The sequence below is a fragment of the Haematobia irritans genome, chromosome 1, assembly GCF_050003625.1.
Source record: "Haematobia irritans isolate KBUSLIRL chromosome 1, ASM5000362v1, whole genome shotgun sequence".
NCBI lineage: Eukaryota > Metazoa > Arthropoda > Insecta > Diptera > Muscidae > Haematobia > Haematobia irritans.
This window is the reverse complement of record NC_134397.1, coordinates 64,521,520-64,547,161: the sequence shown is the minus strand read 5'-3', so window position 1 is coordinate 64,547,161 and position 25,642 is coordinate 64,521,520. Positions and strand designations below refer to the sequence as shown.

Genomic DNA, 25,642 nt, shown 5'->3' with positions numbered 1-25,642 from the left:
TACGTGTGCCGAATATGGTGCGTATCGTTTTATATTTTGGTATAACCCCATATAGACTGATCTCCCGATTTGACTTCTTGGTCTTCTAGACACCGACATTTTTATACGATTTGCCTGAAATTCAATATAGTGAGATATTTTGGGTTCATAAAAAAGTGTGGCGAATATGGTGTGATTCGGTCCACTTTTGGATATAGCCCCATATAGCCGGATCTCCCTATTTGACTTCTTGAGCGTCTATATAATGCGTTTTTTTCTCCGATTGGCCTGTAATTCAAAATCTGGAGGTATTTTGGGTCTATAAGTGTGCCGAATATGGTGTGTATCGGTCGGTCCATGGTTTGGTATAGCTTTCCTATAGGCCGATCCTCCGAGTTTATTTCTTGAGCGTCTAAATATCAGAATTTTTATCCGATTTGCCTGAAATACAAAATCTAAAGATACTTTGGGTTCATAATATGGTGTGTATCGGCCCATAGCTTGGTATAGATCAATATAACTCGATCTCCCGAGTTGACTTCTTGAGCGTCTAGATATCCAACTTGTATCTGATTTGCCTGAAATGGAATATTTTGAGGATCATAAATAGGTGTGGCGAATATGGTACGTATCGGTCCACGTTTTGATATAGTTCGGTTGGCCTGAAATTAAAAATCTAAAGGTATTTAGGCTTCATAAACAAGTGTGCCGAAGATGGTGTGGATCGGTCCATATGTGCTAATTCTTCCGATTTCCACGTGTTGGTATATACGTTTGCTTGGCAGAGGGTCTGTCATCAAATCCACCTGAAATTCTACATATTTTCAAGTGACGCGACGAAGGGATTTCAAAGGAAACAATTATATTATTTGGTTTATAGTGGTGGGTTAAATTTTAACTTTAAACAGCTAAATTGCGTATTTTATTCTAAGACTGGTCCAAAAGAACTTCATTGGAAGTGAGAAAAATTGATGGAGGATCCCGTGATGCTTTAAGGTGAGTACTATGTTCGGGGTTTTCACGAAAACACTAAAATTAAAGTACAAATATATTTATGAAAATGATTATATTTTGATCAAGTCTTGCCAAATAGTGGATGGAAAATATCAATGAAATTGATTGCAAATAATTTTATATTTCTAAATTAATTAATTAAAAAATTTAATCATGAAAACAAGCTGGTTTTCAGCTTGAAAACTGAACATATTACTCAGCTTTAAAAAAGAATAGTTTGTGGAACAACTTGTTGGTTTGTAATAACCCTACATCATAGAATCACAATGGACTGAATAGTCTAATACCTCATTCACATTACACTTCCAAAATCCACTTTGACTAGATTTCAACTGTCATTTACTTTATAAAAAAGGGATTTCAAATCTACTTTTAGTAGATTTCGAGCCTAATGTGTATGAGGTATAATGCGCTTTACAGACTATCAGTTATTCCGGACGACAGTGTTCGCGACGAACATATCCAATATATTGTGCACATTATAAGTAAAGTCCGAAGGCATAATCGATACATCTGCATGTTTATGGGATCGATAACACATTTACCGATTATTTAGTCATCGCCGACAAGTCGTATCGATCCCACACAATATAAGATTCTTCACAAACACCGACATCCCGTCCGGAATAACTGATAGTCTGTAAAGCGCATAAGTGAGCCTGAATCTTAATCGGGCTGCCACTGTAACCAACATCATAGAAATGGATTTAAGTACGTTATGAATGGGGTAAACAGTGTGGAATTACAATTTTTGTAAAATAGCATCTTCTACGACCTACACCCTACGTCCCAGTTCACATTTTCAGAATTTGAAATCTCTTTTTATAAAGCAGATGGCACCTGAAATTTCATAAAAATGTGATTTTAGGTTAGTAATGTGAATGTGTGTTATACTACGTTCACACTGTACTCGAATTATTGTTTTTTACATTTAAAATCTTGCTTTTGTATGGAAATGCGATTTGATAAAGCCAGCATAGTGTGAACGAGGAACTATCTATTTAAATGTCCCTGCGACATGAACATTTCTTAAGTGTCGGCAGTATTTGCCGCACCGTCTAGATTGATGCATTTATTTATCCAATTATGACATTTAACTGACAGCATCGCAAAATTAATACGCAGCCATATAGGATCGAAAAATTGTGCAAAAAAATAAACAATAAAGACAATATTTTGCTGGTATTGGATCAACTATGACCTCCAGAAAACGTAGTGGAAGTGGGTCCTCCAAGAGACCCAAAGAAAAGGTGGTGTATATATATGAACTACTATTTCGGGGTGAAGATCCTACACAACAAGAACGTCGTCCTGACTTTTCGGAATTTTGGAATGAATTCTTTTTACTTCAACCAAATGTTGAGGCACTCGAAGGAGAGATTACAAAATTGACTGGGGAACAATTTGTTCTGGTGAAACCAAACCTCAATATGATATTTCAGAAATGCATAGAAATGTTGGAAACGGGTGAGTATGTGGGGGTCGGTATGACCAAGTATAGGGATATTCCTTAACGTTATGGTTTAACTATGGTGACAGCAACAGGGTGTGGTTTTCTTTATCAATGAAATTTTAATGACTTTTATCCATTGTGTTATGTTCTCCCACCAGACCATCCAAAGCGGCTATGTAATAGTCTTCAAACACTCTGTTCATTGTTCTATGCGATTTTTAAGAAATCCACTGCTGACAATTCTTATGATATCCTTAATGAAATATTTGGTTATGAGCATATGGATAAATGGATGAAGCAGTTAATGGAACATTGTAATCGTATATTGCTGGGTAAGTGAAAAGTGATTATGGAGTTAGGGAAATGTTAATGGCAATTTTCCTTCTTTGCAGGTGACGTCACGGAAAATTCACGCTTTATGTGCCTAAAATTATTATTGGTATTAGTAACGGGCACCGATAATGTTAGTCAAAATGTCCTATTGGAATATCTTATGATGAATAGTCTATTCGAAGCATTTGTAAAACTCTTAAGCGATCCAACATTGAGAGCACAACATGGTCACGATATAGTCATACTTCTTACGATACTAGTGAATTATCGAAAACATGAAGCCACTAATCCATATGTTGTACAACTATCTATATTGGCCGATGAGTTAGCTTTGAATGGGTAAGATAAGACCAAAAAATTTACGAAAGTACCAATTAGTATTTAAAATAGTTTGCCAAGATTATTTTGCATCGAAGGACATATGTTAATCATAAGTACTGGCAGTTGTTAAAATTGCTTAGCTTCTGCCGCCATGGGAAATGATAAAGTGATAATTCTACATGTCATTACAATGGCTCAGGTTCAGTATTACAAACATTCAGACTACGATAGCAATGTTTATCAAAAATGGCATCATTTCATTCGTCTCTATAAGAAGAAAGAAATAGCCTTGTCTTCAGAGATGATGAATGATAACATATCTGAAACAACGTAGCATTTCACATCACCGAATATATCAATGGCGTATATGTACCATAATCTTTCCTATTTGAAAAAACAAAATGGTAAATGATCCCGTGATGATATTTAAAAGAAAATATAGTGGAGTAATGTTAATTTTTATTGGTGGGTGATTGAGTATTAGGAAAAAGGTAGATTTCGCAGTGAAAATTGTTATATGGAACATAATCTTTCGTATTTGGAAATAAGTGGTAAATGATCCCGTAATTTTTTTTTTGGTTGGTGATTGAGTATTTGGACAAAGGTCGATGTCGCAATGAAAATTGCTATATGTTCTACATAAAATTTTAAGATTTTCTGGGGTTAATGTTGTGTTGTTATCAGAGAACGGCTGCGATCAACCGCAAACGACCAGTGTATTTGCAATCTTAAAACACCAATTGGTAAAAAAAATTCAACCACCAATATCCAATGCAACCGACGACTGTCGGTGTTTGTTAGAATGAGTGTTGGTCTCTCGAAAACACCGTAGTAAAGCAATCACACAAATTGGTTACCCATATGTCAGCAATTTGGTATTCTCTTATTTGGTATTCTCTCAATTCTCTTGACCTAATGCCAACTGCTGGTAATTGTTGTTGTTGAGTGCAATCACACTTAAGTGCCACACTCGTTTTTTGTTTACCGAGCGTTGTTACGATGTCGGTTGGTTTAAGATTGCAAGACACTGCATACGAACATTGTTATATACTAATGGTGTTTTTATTCTCGCATTTGTATCAATGTAAAAGATCGCATGGTAATTGGTGTCTTACTCACTGCCACCGACATTTTGTGGGTAAGATAGCAATACGAAAAAAAAGCCACCGGTTGCAGGTCTCTGGTTGTTATACCCTGCGTCACATTGTGCATATGTTTACAACACCTAGAAGGAGACCTGATAGACATGTGGTATTTTTGGCAATAATAATCATGACCGGCCCCTGAGTCGATCTAGCCCATGGTTGGCCTGCCGCAAACTGTGACATTTGCGACATACGTTTACGACGGTATAATTCGTATGTCGCAAAAGTCGTAAACTTAATGTAGAAAACCTAATTTTGAATTAAAGAAATTGTGAATATTTTTTAATTTAATATAGTTAGTCTCCCCGATGCAAAAATTGTTTTATATTGTATTTATTCAAAAATATCCTAGTTCTTCATCTCTCATTCGCAACTATATACTATTCTTTGTTTGCGTGGTCCATAATGTCCACACAAGCTTTTGTTGCATGAGCGAATGACTTGCTACAATTTTTAAAATGTTTAGTTAGTTTAGAAATTGGTTCTAACAAGCCAAAAAGTGATCGTATAAAATTCTATCTAAACAGTAATTTACTTATGCAAGACTTAAGTAGTTTTCCTTCTTCTATTTTCTGTAGAAATTTGTGAAATGTTAATTATAGACGAGTACCGACCGTCACGTGTACTGCACCATTGAGTAGTTCATAGTAATATTGGCTTAGAGTCTCAAATTGAAATAACTCTCAAGTTTTTACTACTCGTTAATAATTTTATGAACATTCCTGATAATTGAAATTTTTCCCACATATCATCATCTTGATTATCATTCACGTCTAGCTGAAGGGACTGAAGTATTTGGAGTATGTGACGTTTACGACGTTTACAACTTTGCGATAGTCGCAAACCTAAAAAAAAGTTTGATACAGATCATCTCTGATCTAGCCCTTCCGTCCGTCTTTCTATGAACACATTTGTGTAATCAAAATCTAGGTCGCAGTTTTAGTTCAATCGAATAGAACAGAATTCTATTGATTTTTCGAAGAAATCGGTTTTAGATATAGCTCCCCCATATATTTTTCGCCCAATATGCACTTATATGGCCCAGACGCCAGAGTTTTACCTTGCTTTGCTTCAATATTACAAAGATTACAATGTCGTAAAGTGTACCAGATTTGGTAGGAATCGGTTCAGAGTTAGATATAGCTCCCACATACATCTCTCATCCGATTTATACTCGTATGACCGCAGAGGCCAAAGTGGTATTTCGCTTTATTTAAATTTTGTAGAAGGGGTGGAATTAAATGCCCAATTTGGTTTTTGGGTTGGACTTCTACTAACGGCCTTTCCGTTAACCCATTGAAGTGGAAGGTTATTTCGTTTGGATCGTTTAATCATAATGACTACAATTTAAATGTGTTCCTCGGTAATGATCGTATTGAGTTGGTTGACCAGTTGAGATGTTTGGGTTTGATTCTTGATTCTAGACTTACCTTTAGACCGCATATTGATTTGGTATGTTGTAGGGTCTGGAGTTCCTTGCGTAGAATCTATTCATCTAGAGTGATTTTACGTTTATTTGTCAGGAAGTGTCGGGCTCATGGTCTGTTATTATCTCAGGTTATATACTGTTTAGAAGTTTACTCTGGTACGTGCCATGGTAATTTGTTGGTTGTGAATAGAATAGTTAATACTATTGCTCGCTTTGTCTATAAAGTTAATCGACATATTTCAGATTATGTGAAGGAATTTTTGGGTTGCTCTTTTGAGAATTTTTTGTACATTCATCTACTTCACATATTTCATAAAATTATTAAAAGAGGTCAACCATTAGCCTTGTATGAGAGCTTTTCAGTAGATCTACGAGAAATCCTCAATTACTCATTCCTCTTGTGAGGAATTCTGTTTACATGAGGTCTTTTGTCGTTAGGATTGCTCGGTGTTGGAATGTGTTACCCTATTCTTTACGCATTTTTTCTCAATGTAGTAATGTCTTTCGACTGAAACTTTATGAATATTTCAATGCCTGATGTTGAATTTATTTCACTTGACTGGACTATTTATTATCTGTTCTTTTGTTTTTTTTTTGTCACTGACACGGGGTTATTTACTAGTAATTTATACATTTTTTTCCTACTACTTGTATTATTTTCGTGTATTAGATTTGGAAACCGGTTGTGTATTTATTTAGTTGTAAGGATCTTAATTTTTAAGTCCTTTTACTCTGAAGCCTATGGTAATGATTTGTTACTGTGTATATTGAATGAATAAATAAATAAATAAATAAATAAATCGGTTCAGATTTAGATATATCTCCAATATATTTCTTTCGCCTAATTTACACTCATATGACTACAGGGGCATTACGTTTTCTTATTTTTTTATAACAGACAATATAAATAATAACTTCCACATTTTATTTATTTATTTATTCAAAAGCCCTAGGACCAAAAAATGTATTACAATAAAAAGTTGAATTATAGAAAATAATTAAATTCAAAAACTTAAAATATAGATTACTTAAACTACAAAAAAAATTAAAATTTTGGCTTCCCAGCCGTTCTTGTGGATTGAAAGTTTAGAAAATTCTTTTTATATATTAACATTTAGTTTTTGAAACTTTATATTAACACATTTTTTGTTATACTTTCAGATATGGTCAAATGATATCACAGTCTTTAATTGATTTCTGCCGTCAATATATGCAAAGTCTTAACAATGCCCAATCATCATCTTGGTTCTCGTCTCTGTCAAATATTGTAGGCAATATGTTTGTTTCGGATGAAGGCTGTGTTCGAGTACAACAGATCAAAGCCAATAATGGTCTATTATTGGCTCTATACGAAGCTGTCCATTTGAATCGTAATTTTATCACAACTCTAGCTCATACACAGGCTGAATCAAGTGCCCCACCATCGCCCAGTAATACCTTAAGTTTAACTCAACCAGTGCCTGATTTAGCCAACGCACCCATAATTGATATGACACAATATCCAACAAATCTTTTGGTGGCAGTTTTCCAATATTGGTAGTCTACATTTAATAAACTCTTGCAATATCTTGGTTTTAAAATAAGTTTCTCTTCTTTTTCGCAGTTCTATTGTAATGCAGGATAACAAAAACGAATCGAGCGTAGCCAATTTGAAATTATGCTTCCTTATCTTGACTTGCATATCAGAAGATCAATATGCCAATTCCATGATGCATGATAATAATTTAACGTTTAAGGTTATGTTACATCGAGCCCAAATGCGCCATCGCAAACTTAATGTGGATCGTGTGGGAAAATCTCAACCTTTGGCTGCCACTTTATTGGATTTGCTTGTAGAATTCATAGTTTCGCATTTAATGAAGAAATTCCCCATGGAATTGTATTTACTCTGTGTTGGAGTAATTCATCGCATTTTATGCTATCAAAAACGATGCAGAGTACGTTTGAATTATCCATGGAAAGAGTTGTGGTCAGCCCTAATTGGATTACTAAGATTTCTGGTAAATCAAGAACAAACATTAATGAAGAAATGCAATATATTCCATTTGTCTCTACAGGTGTGTGATATATGGACATATTGAAAAAAAGAACAATTAATCTCAATTTATATTTTTTATAGGTGGTTAATATTTTCAATTTGTTTATAACATATGGTGATACCTTTTTGGCCACCACTAATAGTTATGATGAATTGTATTATGAGCTGAATAGGGAAGAGAAAGTTTTTACCGAATTGCATGCTATGGGTAAGTGAAATTATATTTGGTTTGCTTTATTTTACTAAATTCTGCCCTTTTTTTAGTTCTTCGATACACCACTATGCCTGATTGTGAATACAAGGATGATGTAATCAAATTACTGAATTCATTGGTAAACATTTTGGCTATTGTAAAGCATTTTCAAAACAAAATTAAAGAATGGCTAGCCGAACAAGGACTTTCTACACCAACTGAAGAACAAATTTTGGATGTTGTAAGAAAAAATTACGATTTGACATTGAAACTTCAAGATTCCTTGGATCATTATGACCGTTATGCGGAAGCACCACGCCACACAAACTTCTTCAAGAGTATGGTACGAGATATAGTTGCCGATACTCGAAAACAGATTTATGGCTATGTTAAGGATGCAGTAGTTTCAACAATTCCTGAACCCGATGCTATGTTAACCTCAACTTCCTCTAATTCCTAAATAACTTGTTCTCCCCATATGTATTCCTTGTTCATGTCGCCCTTTTACTTATATAAGAATCAAGAGTATATCTATGAAACGACTGTTTATTTAAGTTATTAGTTATTGTGTCTTTGTTCTTATTCGTAGCTATAAAAAATATATCTTTCTATTTTTAATTTGTATTGTGAAGAAATAATGTTTCTTGATGAAACAATGAAGACAAACAATCGAACGAATATAAAATTATAAATGAAATTTAGATAAAATTTGCATATATGTATGTACATACCGGATGAAAATATACACAAAAACAAACTACATTTAACACATTTATGCTGTAACCCTTCATTACATATATTTTTTTTTTGATCATATAAAATATATATTTTTATTATACAGAAAAAATAATGTTTGCTATTTTTTGGTTGTTGTTGTTGTAACAGTTTATTGTGATTTCAACAATTTTTATCTTATACGCTCAGCTAGTGGCCAGATCGAGGAACTCTGCGACTAAGGTGGGGTGTGTTCAGAGTGATCTGGTGGTAAGTCGGGTTGGTTTAGTAGGGCAAGAGAAAAGATGACGCGTGTCGTGTGGCCCTTGGTTGCAAATTGGACATACGTCAGCTACGCTGCTATCAATCACTGATAAGTAGGAATTGAGGCGGCTGCACTTGCCTGATCTTAATTGGGCTAAAACTACCCTCGTCTGCCGTGGGAGGTCTCTTTCCTCCGGTGCTATGGGCGGTGGACGGACTCCGAGAACAGGATCGACCTTGTAGCTGCTCACCGCTTCAGCCACAGTATCCTCATGAATCCTGTTCAAAACTGCCTGGTACGCTGCTTGGTCGAGAGGCTCTCGTTTGTAACGCAGGATCTCGTGCTCTAGATGATGTATATCAACCCTTACGTTCCTGGGTGGTGGTTGTGTCTCCATGAGATGGTAGTTTGGATGATTACTGCGATAACAACCTAGGAGATACTGCTTTGACAACATATAATTGTGTCTTCGCACAGGGATGATATTTGCCTTCACATAAAGGTGATCCAGGGGTGTGCTGCGGAGACACCCAGTCGCAGTTCTAAGGGCAGCGTTCTGGCAGGTCTGTATGTTATTTCACTGCGTATCACTAGTCTGCGGTGTCGTCCACACTGGAGCTGCATAGTTTACCACTGACCGGCCAATTGCGTTATAAGTAGTTAACAAGGTTTCTTTGTCCGCACCCCATGTACTGCCGGCAAGTGACTTGAGGAACTTGTTTCTACCGCGGATCTTATTACATATTGCAGTGGCATGGGCAGATGACCTGAAAAGGCTGTCAAATGTTACCCCGAGTATCTTGGGGTAGTTTACTGTCGGAATTATTTCGCCATCGACTCTAACATGCAACTGCCTACGCACTTCCGCCGTCCATGTAGTAAACAGTGTGGCTGAGGATTTGGTGGCAGATATCCTCATATTTCTAGCAGTGAAATAACTGGTAAGATCAGCAATGTAGACTTTTAAACGATCGCATATGTCATCGACAATGGGCCCGGATGCCATGATTGTACAGTCGTACGCATATGATACAATCTCGACGCCGTCAAGAAGGGGTGGAATCGAGGACAGGTAGAGGTTAAATAGTACTGGAGATATCACCCCACCCTGGGGAACTCCCTGTTTAACTCTACGGGGTTTTGACTTTTCGTCCCTAAATTCCACGTACTATTATTCTCGATGTCCTCGAATAATGTGGCATGGTTGACCGTATCGAATGCTTTCGATAGGTCAAGCGCCACGAGGAGCGTCCTATGACACGGCTTGGGCTGATTAAGTCCCCAATTGATGTGTCGAAATGGCATGTAAGGCTGTCATCGTACTGTGTACATTACGGAATCCATGTTGATGGTGGGCATCTGGAAAATTCTCTACAAGGCTGGGGAGGAGTAGTGCCTCAAGTGTCTTGGCTAATGGCGAGAGAAGGGATATCGGTCTGTACGATTCACTTTTACTCGAATCTTTGCCTGGCTTCAGTAGTGGAATAACGAGTGATTCCAAGGACAAATTGAGGAGTCTGGTCAGGTACTCAACTCCCAGTATTCCCAGGTGCTTCAGCATTAGCATTGAAATTCCGTCGGAGTCCAGCGCTTTGGATTGTTTAGCGCTGTTGATGACGTTGGTAACTTCGGCTGCGGTAAATTGTGGTGTGTCATCGGCTCGAGTGGCTCTCCTTTTCGCTCTATCACCCTCGGGATGATCGACAAACTGTCGGTTGAAGTATTTGGCGCATCTCTTCGGATCAGTCACAGTCATGTCGCCAAAGGTGGCTGACCTGTTCCTGTGCCTAGGTTACATTGCTTCAGGTGCTCTAACAATGTGTTCCGCTTGTGCTCGTCGACTATCTTACTAATCTCTAGATTCAGTTCCCTGATTCTAGGGTCAGCAGGGTTAGCACCATGGCGTTCATCACGCACGTCTGCGAGTCCCGCCGCTTCAGCTGGGAAGTTAGGCCTCACTTGGGCAATTCGACCAGCTGGAATGAAGTGAGCGGCTGCTGCGTTGATGATGTCCCGGAACACCCTCTGGGCAACATGAACATGAGAGGGAGCTCACTGAAGCGGCGATCTATATATTCTCTGAAGCCTTCCCAGTTGGCTTTCTTTTGGTTTATGAACGTCCGGCGTTTAGAGGTTATGAAATCGGAGGGTCGGTCAATGGTGAGAATGGGGAGGTGGTCTGAATCCAATGAAATGACGGGTTGCCAGGAAACGTCATTTATCAGACCGGGCGATGCTAAGGATAAATCTGGCGAACTGCTGCAATCACCCATAATTCTCGTGGGGGTCTCTTCGTTCACCGTGCAAAATGTGGAGTCATCTATCTGCTCTGCCAAAGCTATGCCTCTCTGGTCATTACCCAGGAGAGAAAGCCAAAGTTCTTGGTGGGCATTAAAGTCTCCTAGAACCAACCGGTTATGCCCGCACAACAGCCACTCAATGTTTGGGCTATAACCTGGAGCACAGCTACCAACCGGCGGTATATACACATTGCAGCCCCAGACTTGACTGCTACCCCCATACATTCCATGTAGGGGTCACTAGTGTCTGGCACAAGCGGGATAGGCCTATACTGTATAGCTCTATCTTGGCAGCCCCAGACTTGACTGCTACCCCCATACATTCCATGTAGGGGTCACTAGTGTCTGGCACAAGCGGGATAGGCCTATACTGCACGGAACGGTGTAATATGAAAGCCGGGCCACCACCTCCATTCCTAGTGCGATTCTTACGCAGCACATTGTACCCATCACAATGGCGCAAGCTACAGGTCTCATTTTGCTTTGTCTCTTGGATCGCCGCGACCCTGATCCTCTTCCGATTCATAAAATCTACTATAATCTTACCTCGGAGCCCATTGCAATTGGTACAACAATATTCGGTGTTAGATGCTGCGGCGGAGAATATTGTAGCACTGGTCGAAGCACTGTTTAATTAATCCACGTCGAAAGTTGTAAACAAATAATGGCACGAACATTTTCACAATTTAATTCTATTTTTGGGCGAGATGAATCTTTTAAGTAGCTGTAAACATGTATAACCTCAAAAATGTCAAGCTTTGCGATAGAGTTGCACGTTGGCAGATTGCAACTCTAGGCTTGCCCAATCCCACCAAATAAAAGTACCCCAAGCCCACACCAATAAAACACACGTTTTATAATATATTTTAGAAGCTGTTTTATTTATTGATTTATTTATGTCTGAAGAAGTGGGGGTATGTAATCTGCATGTAAATATAATGTATATGTAAATATGAAAAATATTTATGTGGTAATTAGAAAAAATTAATTTTACTCGTATTACAAATGTTATTCATTAATTGTATCATGCATTCTTTCGAATATGTTTAACATAACATTTAATATGACAATACAATTATTATGGGGGTTTTATTTCACAATCTAATGCTAAAAATGAGTCAATTCAATATTTAATAAAAATATTGAATAAGCATAGTAATAAATCGAGTTTAAAAATTATTTAAAGCATAAACAACTGTAATAAAATATACGAATGCATTAATGATACTAAATAAACATACATAGTGGTAGTGGAGATACATACATAAACATTTAAAATGCTTAAAAATTAAGAAACAGCAAATGAACTCAAAACTCAAAAATATTTTCAATTGTTCATTTTAAAATGTTGTCAAAGTTAACTATAAAAACAAAAATAATATATTTCAATAATAGTGAATAAAAAATAGTATATATATTTACAAAATACATGCTAAATAATTAGGATATTATTTTTAAATATTATAAAATATTCGAAGCGGGTAATCATTCAACATTCAAGCATTCTAATTCAAGTCGAGTCGTTTTTAATATTAGTTTTATATGGTTCAATTAATAAATTTGCAATGATCGTTCGTTATTTATATTCTCACATGAATATGGGCCTCTTAATACCCTTAGCTAAAGGCACAAGTAATACCCATGCAAACAAATTATATCTCGTCTATTTTTCGTATATATCCATAAGCATTATAGATTATTTTGTCTTTAGAACTATAAAACAATTTGTTTTAAAAATAAAAATAAAATACAAACATATTCTAATATAGTATATATACACTTGAATAATACATTAAATATAGTTTTTTTTGTTTTGTTTTAAATATATATTTTAACTTAAGAAAACAATAATAACTTAAATATGTCGTTTATAATTTAGGCTCGTATGTATATATAGTGGGGCGGGGGTCCTTAGAAATGATCTACTTTTACGGATACTGTATGGGCTGCCGCATTACTTGGCAAATCAATGTTATCCCATTCCGTATGTATATTTTTCTCACTGTCTGTTGCCTTTAAGGCCAATCCCAACGATGTTGTTCTACCCGCGCAATGTGGAATATTAAGAGTAACGGGTGTGAGAAATTCGAGACCTTGGGGTCCACACATCACCAGAGGTGAGAGCATTGTTTCACCTAAGATAAAAGGAAGAGAAGAACATTTTGATTATTAAATTTATTTAACAATTTAAGATTTTTATTTTAGATTTAAGTGTGTTATATGTGTGGTAGAGAAAATATTTATTTATATTTATAGGGTGAGTATATTTAGCATGCCAATATAACAAATATAGGTATATAAATAATTCATGCTTTATATCAAACTTTAATTACGTGGTTTCCGGATATTATTTTGAAATTGATACAAATCGATAGTTTCAGAAGGTTTTCAAAGATTTATGTTTGATTCTAAACTTTAGTTTGAATGAAAACAACAGAATTTTGGTTATAACTTCAGCTTTTTGCAACATTTCTAATGAAAGAATTAATTTCGATATACACTCAAAGAAAAAAGTCAATAATAATACCAAACAATAAAGAAAAATTGTGATTGCACCATTTTTGCCTTGCTGAAAGCGCAAACCACTACAGCTGTTTCACCCAAAAAAAGCTAACCAACGGAAAACTAAGTAATCAATGTTCTATTTTTTCAGGCTTAGATATTAAGAAAAACAAGTAAATACAGCCGTAAGTTCGGCCAGGCCGAAACTTATGTAACCTCCACCATGGATCGCGTAGAAACTTCTACTAAAGTCAGTAATCCGATATACCAAATGTCAATCTGATCGGCTACCAAAACCAAATCTGGGGATAGTTTATGTGGGGGCTATATATAATTATGGACCGATATGGACCAATTTTTGCATGGTTGTTAGAGGCTATATACTAACACCACGTACCAAATTTCAACCGGATTGGATTAATTTTGCTCTTCCAAGAAGCTCCGGATGTTAAATCTGGGGATCGGTTTATATGGGGGCTATATATAATTATATTGTACGATGTGGACTAATTTTTGCATGGTTATTAGAGAATATATACTAACACCACGTACCAAATTTCAAATGGATTGGAATAATTTTGCTCTTCCAAGAGGATCCGAATGGTTCATTTGCAATACCATCTGACCTACATCAATAACAACTAACAGGTTGGCTGATAAGTCCCCGGTCTAACAAAGAAAAACACACATTTTTTTGTCGAAATTCGTTTTTATTATTCAACATAGTTCCCTTCAAGAGCGATACAACGATTATAACGACTTTCCAATTTGTTGATACCATTTTGGTAGTACTCCTTCGGTTTCGGCGATCACCTCATTGCAGCCAATTTTTTTCCCTGCGAGCATCCTTTTGAAGTCTGAGAACAAGAAAAAGTCGCTGGGGGCCAGATCTGGAGAATACGGTGGGTGGGGAAGCAATTCGAAGCCCAATTCATGAATTTTTGCCATCGTTCTCAATGACTTGTGGCACGGTGCGTTGTCTTGGTGTAACAACACTTTTTTCTTCTTCATATGGGGCCGTTTTGCCGCGATTTCGACCTTCAAACGCTCCAATAACGCCATATAATAGTCACTGTTGATGGTTTTTCCCTTCTCAAGATAATCGATAAAAATTATTCCATGCGCATCCCAAAAACACAAAGGCCATCACTTTGCCAGCGGACTTTTGAGTCTTTCCACGCTTCGGAGACGGTTCACCGGTCGCTGTCCAGTCAGCCGACTGTCGATTGGACACAGGAGTGTAGTGATGGAGCCATGTTTCATCCATTGTCATATATCGGCGGAAAAACTCGGGTGTATTACGAGTTAACAGCTGCAAAATAATGAACACGTTGTTGTTTTTGGTCAAATGTGAGCTCGCGCGGCACCCATTTTGCACAGAGCTTCCGCATATCCAAATATTGATGAATGATATAACCAACACGTTCCTTTGATATTTTTAAGGTCTCTGCTATCTCGATCAACTTCATTTTACGGTCGTTCAAAATCATTTTGTGGATTTTTTTTAATGTTTTCGTCGGTAGCCACCTATTTCGGGTGTCCACTGCGTTCACCGTCCACGCTTGAATTTTGCATACCAATCAATTATTGTTGATTTCCCTGGGGCAGAGTCCGGAAACTCATTATCAAGCCAAGTTTTTGTTTCCACCGTATTTTTCCCCTTCAGAAAACAGTATTTTATCAAAACAAGAAATTCCTTTTTTTTACATTTTTTTTCATAATAACAAAAGTTGCTTCACAAAAGACGAATCATTTGAAGGTTGGTACACACAAAAAAAAATTTCTGATTCAATCACGAAATTAATTGATCCAATTAATTTTTTAATTGAAATGTCTTCAATCACAGAAATGATAGTATCAATTAAAAAATTAATTGAAGGTCAATTAAAAAATTAATTGATCCAATTAAAAAATTAATTGATACTATTAATTTTTGCGATTGATTTTTGTATCAATTAAAAAATTTGTTCATTCAATTAAATTTTTAATTGAATATTTTTTAAAACTCAATTAAAATGTTTATTGGAAAAATTTTCGTGAAATTTTTTTTCTGTGTACTATATAAAATTAATATGCATTCAATACTAGCGACGCCATCTATGTGTCAGACCGGGGACTTATCAGTCAACCTGTTAAACCGATCTCTACACGGATGAAAAAGACTGTTTTTCATATGTTTGGCTATAAACATTATATGTTTGGAACACAAATTTTTAAACACAATATTTTTGAATGCAAGCATATAATGTTCATAAACTTGCATAACATGTTTGGGACATATATGTTAATATGTTAGAATATATTATGTTTGGGACATAAAATGTTTGTAAATATAATATGCTTGGATGCAAACATATATTAATTTAGAAATAGCCTATAAACATATATGTGTTTAGTAGCTTGGAGCGCTATTTAACAGGGAGCGATATTGAATTAAGTTGGTGGTTGTTGCTTGTTATTACAAAATTAACATTTTATTTTCCCTTGGGCAATTGATCAGCTACTTCTTTGATCCTTACAAACTGTGTGGTCCGCTGTTCGAATCCCCGTCCGGCAAAAGGTAAAATTAAAATAAAAAAAATCATACAATTGAATAGTTTCTTCTACAATGTTTGTATTACAGAAAAAGTTGCTAAGAACTAAAAAATCTCGTGGAAGTGAGAAAGATGTGGGGGAATATACAATTGGGCAGAAACAAAATTTTGAGCATTCAGGTCGAAAACCTATGTTGTTAGCACCTATATTACCTGTTTATTTTCATAATTCATTATGATTGTAAATATATAAATAAATAAATAAAATTTTGAGCACAATATTGTTTGGGAGAATTTTTTTAAGCATATAATATTTTTGGGTGCAAAATGCTTCCAAACATATTACATGTTCACATAATAACATATTGTTTTTTGGAAGACAACATTATTGAATTTGGATGCAAAAATACAAAATGTTTGGAACTTAGACTACCCAAACATATATTGTTTAGACCAATATGCTTTCAAACATATTATATATTGGAAGAGATCAAACATATAAATGTTTGGGCAATACCCAAAAATGTATATGCTTGAAGCAAAATATGTTTGGGAGTATATATTACAGAAGCGATTTTTTGTGAGGGTGTATAAACCGATCCACAGATTTGACCTCCGGAGCCTCTTGAAGGAGCAAAATTCATCCGATCCGGTTGAAATTTGGTACGTGGTGTTAGTATATGGTATCTAACAACCATGCAAAAATTGGTCCATATCGGTCCATAATTGTATATAGCCCCCATATAAACCGTTCCCCAGATTTGATCTCCGGAGCCTCTCGAAGGATCAAAATTCATCCGATCCGATTGAAATTTGGTACATGGTGTTAGTACAGGGTCTCTAATAACCATGCCAAAATTGGTCCATATCGGTCTATAGTTATATATAGCCGATCCCCAATCCCACAATAATTGGTCCATATCGGTTCATAATCATGGTTGCCACTCAAGCAAAAAATAATCTACCAAAATTTTATTTTTATAGAAAACATTGTCAAAATGTTATTTCTATAGAAAATTTTGTCGAACTTTTATTTCTATAGAAAATTTTGTCAAAATGTTATTTCTATAGACAATTTTGTCAAAATTTTATTTCTATAGAAAATTTTGTCAGAATTTTATTTCTATAGAAAATTTTTTCCAAATTTTATTTCTATAGAAAATTTTGTCAAATTTTACTTCTATAGAAAATGTTGTCAAAATTTTATTTTGTCAAAATTTTATTTCTATAGAAACTTTAAACTTAATAATATACGTATTTAATCGGACTTTTTTTTGGTTTAATATATAGCGCGTATGGACTATGTGGTATATGTGGTTCGGAAGTTTTAAGATACCTTGCCATCGGCAAGTAGTATCATTAGAAGTTTCTACGCAATCCATGGTGGAGGGTACATAAGCTTCGGCCTGGCCGAACTTACGGCCGTATATACTTGTTTTTGTTTAATATGGACTAACTTACAATTGAGAAGACGGTGTTAAGAAGTTTTAAGATACGTTGTCATCGGCAAGAGTTACCGCAGCCCAAGTAATTCGATTGTGGACGACAGTCTTTAGTAGAAGTTTCTACGCAATCCATCGTGGAGGGTACATAAGATTCGGCCTGGCCGAACTTACGGCCGTATATACTTGTTTAATTTAAATTAAAATTTTAAATAATATGGTGATATTTCTGCTTTGCAAAATCGAACTACATTACAGCATTCATAGAAAAAGGAGTGACTGTTGTTCTGCTTAGAGAAAAAAGGATTTGCAAGAACCAAAATAAGTTTTTTTATATATTCCGGCCCAGTAATCTTCTTAAAAGCTCCTAAATGCCATAAGGGAAAAATTTCTTTGCAGTTATGTCTTGATTTGAGAAATGTTTAGATTTTTTACCAAATAAGGACATATTCTTAATGTATTGCTTTCATTGTGTTACGAAAAACCCAAGATAACATTTTTTGTTTGTTTTAGTCAAAATAAAATAATGTGTTAGAGTGATCGAGACAATGTTTGCCTTTTCAGCAATCAGTTTGGGGTATGTTCTTGGTTTCACATGAAATGCTGTCGGGGAACTATTTCCCTCGCCTTTATTCTAATCCTTAGATAACAATTTTTGTTTGCTTAAGTCGAACTAAAACATTTGGTAGTGCAGTACTGTTAAAATAACAGTAATTCGTTTGCTAAAAACATGCAGTCAGTGATTGCTATTTGCAGACAGTCAGACGCAAACATTTGTTACAAAAATGATAAAAAGACCTGCAACGATTTTTAACACAGTAAAGAATATTTAGGAGTAAGCTTGTTATCACAAAATTGTGAGTTGTGCTAAAAAAAGAAAATTTTCTGCGAGTCCACATTTGGGTTGAATTCAAATATTTTTCAAGTATTTTTTTTATATAAAAACCAAGGTACACAATCGTATGTTCAAAAGACACAGAAAAAATATTTGTTGGATTCAATCACAAATTTAATTGATCCTATAATTTTTTAATTGAAACTTCTTCAATTACGATAAAGATAGTATCAATGACCGAAGCAAAAATAAAAAATTTATTGATCCAATATTTGAGATTGACTTTTGTGTTTAATAAAAAAATAAAATCTCAAATATAAATCTCCACATATTGATTTCGTATTGAAAATTCAATAGATAATTACTGTTTTCCTTATTAGTTAGTACTATAATTCAATACGGTTAGTAAAATATGAAGAAAATGTAAGGATATTCAAGACAAATGGCTAAATACATAAATAAATGGTGTTAAAAGAAATGTTCATGCAACAAAAATACATTTAGTTCTCTAAAAGATAGATACAAATACACAAATGTAGAATAAATCAAGTGGTATGCAAAATAAACAATGAAAATAACAAAAAAATCACTTATTTTTTTCCTTATAAAAATTTACAAAATTAAAAATATAATTTTTAATAAAAATTTGAAAAAAAAAAATACTTAACAAAAAAGGGTTGCTAGACAGACAGTTGTTTTTTAAGAGGTGTAGTAGTAGGTGAGAACAGTAGAGAATTAGAACAAACCGTTTTCCATATCCAATGGTGGGCCACCAACAGCTTGACCCATACGTGGATCACTCACGGTAAAATAGATTTCTTGTCGTACACCCGGTGCTATGGCACCTGGTGGTATATGCAATGAAACATTCCACACATTATCGGCTAAAGTGCCGCCATTTGAGTCGAATATACCACGACACGTTGTAGGTTCTCTTGGCACTGATGGGAATGATCCTTTGCCTGGTACACTAGCAGCTGATGGTGCCGATGTTGGTACAGGCCCTGCAATGGGCAGAGACATGTTACTTGTATAGGGGGTACTAGTGGCGTTAGGAGGGCCTACAGGCAAGCTAGCCTGTGAGGTGTAATGCGTTTCTATGGATGTTCGACTATCGCTTAGTTTTTTCAATGGAGGTGGCCCCGTTCGTTTTAAGATATTCGAAATATGAAAAGGGGCTCGAGTAGATCGCGGTGTTAGGGGTAAAGTAGGTTTGGGCGGTTCCAAAGGCTCAATGGGCGGTCCCTCAACTACCAGAGGTGATGATACTGCTTGAGGTGTCTCGAAAACATCATCGGATATATCCTGAGTATCATTTGCTGCTGGAATTTCAGTTTGTTCCAGCATACCCATATTGTGTTGATTCTCTATGATCGTATGCATATCGGTTCTATCGAAATCTTTTGATACTCCTCCCATCTCAAAATCATCTTCATCAGTTTGGGCCAATGGAGCTGTTTGTATGGGTGATGAGATTTCAATGACGGTATCCGAAGATTTTTGTAACTCACTGGAACTTAGACGGTGATCTACAGTCTCCGTATCTTCTCCTTGATGGTTGATCTCCGCTTGGGTATTTATTTCCGTTTTACCTTCCTTCTTTTCGTCCGTTTCATTTTCCCGGGATTGTAGAATACTCTCTTCCTTAGACTCATAAATAGGTTCAGGCCTTCCCATGTCTCTCTTCGAGATATACGAAGGCTCTGCCATGCTGTCTAAAGCCTCTCTTCGGGTTTGATATATTTGTTCCCTGAGTTGGGCTCTGGTTTTCAAGGCACTCTCCTTTACCATTTCTCGGCGAGATTGGTAAATGGGCTCCTTCTCGGATTTATCTTCTTTTTCCGATTGGCTACCACTTTGAGGACTAAATTCTCTTTCCATTTCCCGTTTGCCCTGAGATATGCGATCTTGCATTTCTTTTTTAGTTTGATACAAATGATTCCTTTGCATCTCTCGCTGCATTTCGCGTCGGGACTGATAAACGGGCTCATGGATTTCTGCCTGTTCATTAGCCGCTCCCGGATAGAATCGGCGGCGAGCCATAACCTCTGAGTTTGGAGCTCTGCGTTGATTGTCAAGCATATAAGCGCCCTGCTTGCTTTGATAGATGTCATCTTGATCATAATTGGTTTGGGGGCTTGCTGCCATTGGAGGTCTACGTCCTTGTGAACGATCCGCCGTGGTTGTACTATGACGCCTCACAATTCTTTTGCCATTACGAGTCTGGGCTGCTTCCATTTGTCTTCTTTCCAAATCTATACAAGCTCGATTGGCATAGATATCATCCTGATCGGCATACCCATATTGATCATATGGGGGCCGTTGACTTGTCATACGTTCCCTTCCTGGTACGGTACCCATGTGACCATAAATATCCTCTTCACCCAAATTCTGATAAGTGCTATTCATAGCATCCGGTGAAGGATATGCTCCAGTAGCATAAGCATTTTGTGGAATTTGATCATAATACTGTTGTTGGTCACGGCCTCGCACGGGTACACTTCGACCCCGGCCATTATAATATCGCTCATCAAAGGCTGCCGGATATGTAGGATATTCGTCAGGATAATATGGTCTTTGCATACCTCTCTCCAACATTGAATTTTGTCTTCTCAAAGCAGATTTACTAGGTTTGCGATCTGGATCTACCAGACTGTTAATGCGTCTCAAGGGCCGTGTGCCCTTCATAAAGGCATTTTTAATGGCCGTCAAAGGGCTCTTTAAAACCGATTTCTTTTTGATTTTATGTGGCAAGGGTGGTGGCATATCATTTTCATTATAATACTGCTGTTGATAGTGTGGATGAGAAGGAGGCAATGGTGGCGGCTTTTCTTGTGGCCCATAACTATAATAGTTTGGATCTTGGGCATGTGGTGGTCGTTCATTTGGATATCTTGGAACTGAACGAGATCTTGGCGGTGGATGTTGTGGCGGAGGCATAGCATAGTAATCATCGTAGATTTGTTGTTGATCGTAAGACTCCATTTCGCTAAAGATTTTAAATTTGTTGGTTGTGGAATTTAGAAATTGTTTTTCGTTTGGTGGTGAATGGATAGAAGATTTTTTTGTAAAGTGTGAAGAAATATAAAATGGGATAGTTGGGGAAAAGGTTACGAGTATGTTGTGGACATTTGTACAAGTATTTTAGATTCGATGGTAATATTTTTTTTTCTAAATAAAAGATCGTGTTTTCAACAGTGAAAAATTCACAATTTTCCCAATACTTTGTTCAAATTCAAAAGACTTTATCTCACATTTTGGGAAATCATATCTTTTTAAACATATTATCTTTGCATTTTATCGTCTGTTTCTTGACCAGAGAATGAAGCCGACCCATTTTTGTTGGTGGCCGCTGACTCTAAATGTTTGCCTCCGGCGGCTTGAGAGCTAAGCCGACATAAATTTGTCAATTCGGTGGCGGACAATTATCCATTATAAAATCAATTTGATTATCCAAATGATCATGAGATTAGTTGTACAACCAATCACAAAATCTATTTTACATTTCATTCAAAATGTAAATTTTTGCAAAATTATTAAAGAGTTGTGTGGATGATTCAAAATGTTGGCAAAAATTACAACAATTATTAAAAAAATTTCTTATATAAATCCTAGTCTATTGATTTATATAAGAAATTAATTGGTGGCTAAAAATGAGTCGAGATGAGCCGACTATTCATTCTTTGACGGCGATAAGATGCACTTTAGAGAAAGGCATTTTATACGAATAAAAGTATAGAGCGAAGGGCACATTATTCCCTGCCAGCATTTCAATGTTCCATTTCATCCTCATCGCTACCACAGACTCGTAAGTGACACTGCAACAATCGCCAACTGTGATAGTATTTTGCCATCACTATTCGCATGAAAGTATTTTGCCATCACTATTGTTACATTTTATATTTTGTGAAACACCAAGCGCAACTGGCTTATTATAATTTAATTCAATGAAAACGAAAATAAAGCGCTGAAAACATAGTTATTACGCTTAAAATTGTGAAAAGTAAATTGGTGAACAATTTTTTAATTTCCAAATGGAATAAAGTGATAGTTTTTCAAATATTTTTCCAGACACCCTGCCTCCATTGGGAATAAAAGTATTGGCTGATAGACGCTACAACATTTAACTTAAACTTGTAACTCAACATCAATCTCTTATTAATGCATAAAAATGTGTTAAATGTGATAGCCGTATAAATGTTATATTTATGAGAATTTATAAATGTTTCATAAAATTAATAAGCATCTAAACAATCGTGTTTTACTTGACCACAATGATTCTTTTACAACTATCTTAAAATGCACTTTGTCTGATTGTTTGAAGGGGCTCTTATTGGCGTCCTTCTAAATGTATCCAGAAGGGCTCCTAATAATTGCACTCATGCGATACTTTTTCGTAGTAACTTGGCGTGGTACAACTTCTCAATAGTGACGGCGGAGGAGTTTTGGATATCGTATACGACTGTTTTCGACGTAGTGGGGATTCTCTGAAGCGCCCCCAAATTCAAAAAATGTTGGCAGGGATTCATCCCTTCTGTGCATAATTTAATATAGTAACGTGGCGCCGTGTCGAATGACGAAAAATAGCCTGTGGCACAGAGAATGAAGCCGCCGAATCGCGCCGTTGATTTTAGCCGCCGCCGACTATTTCTTGGCGGTCGACGCAGCCGCCGAAATGTCGACTCATCTCGTCTCAAATTTAGCCAATTAATAAAAAATATTTATTAAAAACAGAAAAAAAAATTATTAATAATTGTTATATTTTCCGCCAAAAATTATAAACTTTCGATACACAATTATTCGATATTAGGTTTCTATAATAATTTCGCAAAAATCTTGCTCAAAAGATATGAAAAATATGTTCGCCGCCGAATATAAAAATTTATATCGGTTTAGCCGTTAAGCCAGCAGAGACAAAATTTTGGTATCAGCCGCCGCCAATAAAAAATGGGTCGGCTTCATTCTCTGCTGTGGCACCTAAAATCGGCGAAGGGATTAATTGTACAATTAATTATACAATCAAACGTATAGTTTATTCATCTCTACGAAGCAAAGTTGTTTGCAAAATTAATTTTTCGGAATGCTATAAATCGGCGGCTTCATTCTGTCATATAGTCATCGGCCATTAAAACCGACAGCGTAACTCGACGACTTCATTCCTCTCTCTCTTCTTTCTCATGAATGTCAATAGCCGCCCCAGAAAAATTTCACACGATCCACTGAGAAGTTAGAGAGAAGCTTTGTTGCTTATTTACGCTATCGTTATAATCCTGATATAAGTAGCCATATAAAATGCGGTATGTAATTTTATTTGAATAATTGCAAAATAAAATCTTTGCATTGAAAAATCGCTTCCTTTATATAATTTCTATCCGAAATACTTGTACAAAAAAAAAAAAAAGAAAACAACATACTGAAATAAAGCTTAGAAAGAATTCGAAGAAAATCGCGCACATAATTGTTTTTAAATATATATTTGAAGTCTTGGACTGTTTCGATTCCTGGAATATTACGCTCATATTGATAATTATCATTCAAAATATAACTTACACAAAAAAAATTTGATCTTTATTTTGCAAATACCAATTGAATAGAAAACAAGAGAATTTTTATTCATTTGAAAAGGTTTCAATTCAAAAACAACATAATAGAAAAATGGTTAAAGCCCTTTGACCCAAATAAAATGCACCAAATATGATTATATGTAGTATAAAATTAAAGCAAATGTATGGTGGTCTTCAAGAGAAATGATTAATATTTTTTATTAGCTATATTTAGAAAAAAATATTCAGGGGTTAGTTTTATCATTTTATAAGAGCATAAAGAATTCTTTTAAATTTTTTTTTATAAATGACATTAAGACATTTTTTACCAAAACCTTTTAAAGAATATCTAAAAAATTATTAAAATATGTTTTTATGTTAATGCAATTGAGACCATAAAAAAATTCTAAATGATAACAAATTTAGCTTAAAACCCCAACCGGAAAAATTGAGGTTAGACTTTAAAGTATTATAAATACATACAATACGTTAACCCGAAAAATGTTTTATTTTCGTTTAAATAAATGATTAAAGTTTATTTTATGTTTCAGCACTGGTGATAACGATCTCTTTCGTGGTATACGCACTAAAATGTTTGGCAATGGTTGGTGTTGTGGATTTCTAAACTAAAAATAGAGATGGAAGAGTTTTTTATTTTCGCAAAGTATTGCAAATTTAATCGATACCCTTATGTCGAAACGAGTGTAGTTAACAAACTCATAGAACAGAGTTTTCTAAAAAAAAAACAGCCGGTGTCTGTTATATTTTTGTATTTCAAACTACGACATTTTCGTCTGCTAGCATTTTAAAGTTCGATTTTATCTCCATCGCTACCATAGACTCTTAACACTCCATCGCTACCATAGATAACAATCGTCAACTTGGATGGGGAAATGTACCAAAAATTTTGAAAAAAATTTGCCATCACTGTTGTATGATATTCACAATATACTTGAAATTGTGAAAGGTATTTTGGTCAAAAGTTGACTAAATTCAAAATGGAAAAAAGTGACATTTTTTCTAGTACATCAGCATTACTTGGAAATCGAAAATAGCTGTTGTGGATTTTGTAGCGATAGGGACATTCTATGGGTTATGTGACATTTGCATTTAAAAACAAAAAAAAAAGAGAATTAAAAAAAATGTAGAAATCTAAAAGCAATATTTTTATGAAATTTGCCAGCAAAGTTCCATTTCATCCTCATCGCTACCACCGACTCGTAAGAGACACTGCAACGATCGCCAACTGTGATAGTATTTTGCCATCACTATTCGCATGAAAGTATTTTGCCATCACTATTGTTACAAGAGCCATTTTATATTTTGTGAAACACTAAGCACAACTAGCTTCTTATAATTTATTTAAATAAAAACGATAATGATTTTTTTACTTTCCAAATGGAATAAAGTGATAGTTTTGTTTAATAAAATAAATAAACGTCTAAACAATCGTGTTTTACTTGACCACAATGATTCTTTTACAACTATCTTAAAATTCACATTTTCTGATTGTTTGAAGGGGCTCTTATTGGCGTCCTTCTAAATGTATCCAGAAGGGCACCTAATAATTGCACTCATGCGATACTTCTTTGTAGTAACTTG

The 25,642-nt window shown here is 35.5% G+C and overlaps 2 protein-coding genes across 11 annotated transcripts in view; one reads left to right on the top strand and one right to left on the bottom strand.

Moving 5' to 3' along the window:
* The first annotated feature begins 2,073 nt into the window (after positions 1 to 2,073).
* Positions 2,074 to 8,755, top strand: LOC142221076 (armadillo-like helical domain-containing protein 3). Its single transcript, XM_075290604.1, has 7 exons — positions 2,074 to 2,460; positions 2,605 to 2,778; positions 2,839 to 3,118; positions 6,836 to 7,210; positions 7,278 to 7,731; positions 7,794 to 7,920; positions 7,977 to 8,755. The coding sequence occupies exons 1-7, from the start codon at positions 2,190 to 2,192 to the stop codon at positions 8,363 to 8,365; spliced, it is 2,070 nt and encodes a 689-aa protein (XP_075146719.1). The 5' UTR covers positions 2,074 to 2,189; the 3' UTR covers positions 8,366 to 8,755.
* A 3,281-nt stretch (positions 8,756 to 12,036) lies between these two features.
* pyd (zonula occludens-like protein polychaetoid) overlaps positions 12,037 to 25,642 on the bottom strand; it is a 487,007-nt gene continuing 473,401 nt past the window's right edge. For 8 of the 10 annotated variants that reach the window (XM_075290591.1, XM_075290590.1, XM_075290588.1 and 5 more), the window contains 2 exons: positions 19,244 to 21,486; positions 12,037 to 13,319 (listed from right to left, as the gene is read on the bottom strand). In XM_075290591.1, coding sequence (XP_075146706.1) covers positions 13,096 to 13,319; positions 19,244 to 21,486 — 2,467 coding nt within the window. In that variant the 3' untranslated portion in view covers positions 12,037 to 13,095. The remainder of the gene's footprint in view (positions 13,320 to 19,243; positions 21,487 to 25,642) is intronic. The other 2 variants (XM_075290599.1, XM_075290597.1) reach the window with 1 other exon arrangement.

Excerpts from the sequence above, each read along its gene's own strand:
- LOC142221076 (XM_075290604.1), top strand. The coding sequence starts at position 2,190 with ATGACCTCCAGAAAACGTAGTGGAAGTGGGTCCTCCAAGAGACCCAAA. Across the intron at positions 2,461-2,604 it reads CATAGAAATGTTGGAAACGG|ACCATCCAAAGCGGCTATGT; the intron begins GTGAGTATGTGG and ends TTCTCCCACCAG. Across the intron at positions 7,732-7,793 it reads TATTCCATTTGTCTCTACAG|GTGGTTAATATTTTCAATTT; the intron begins GTGTGTGATATA and ends TATTTTTTATAG.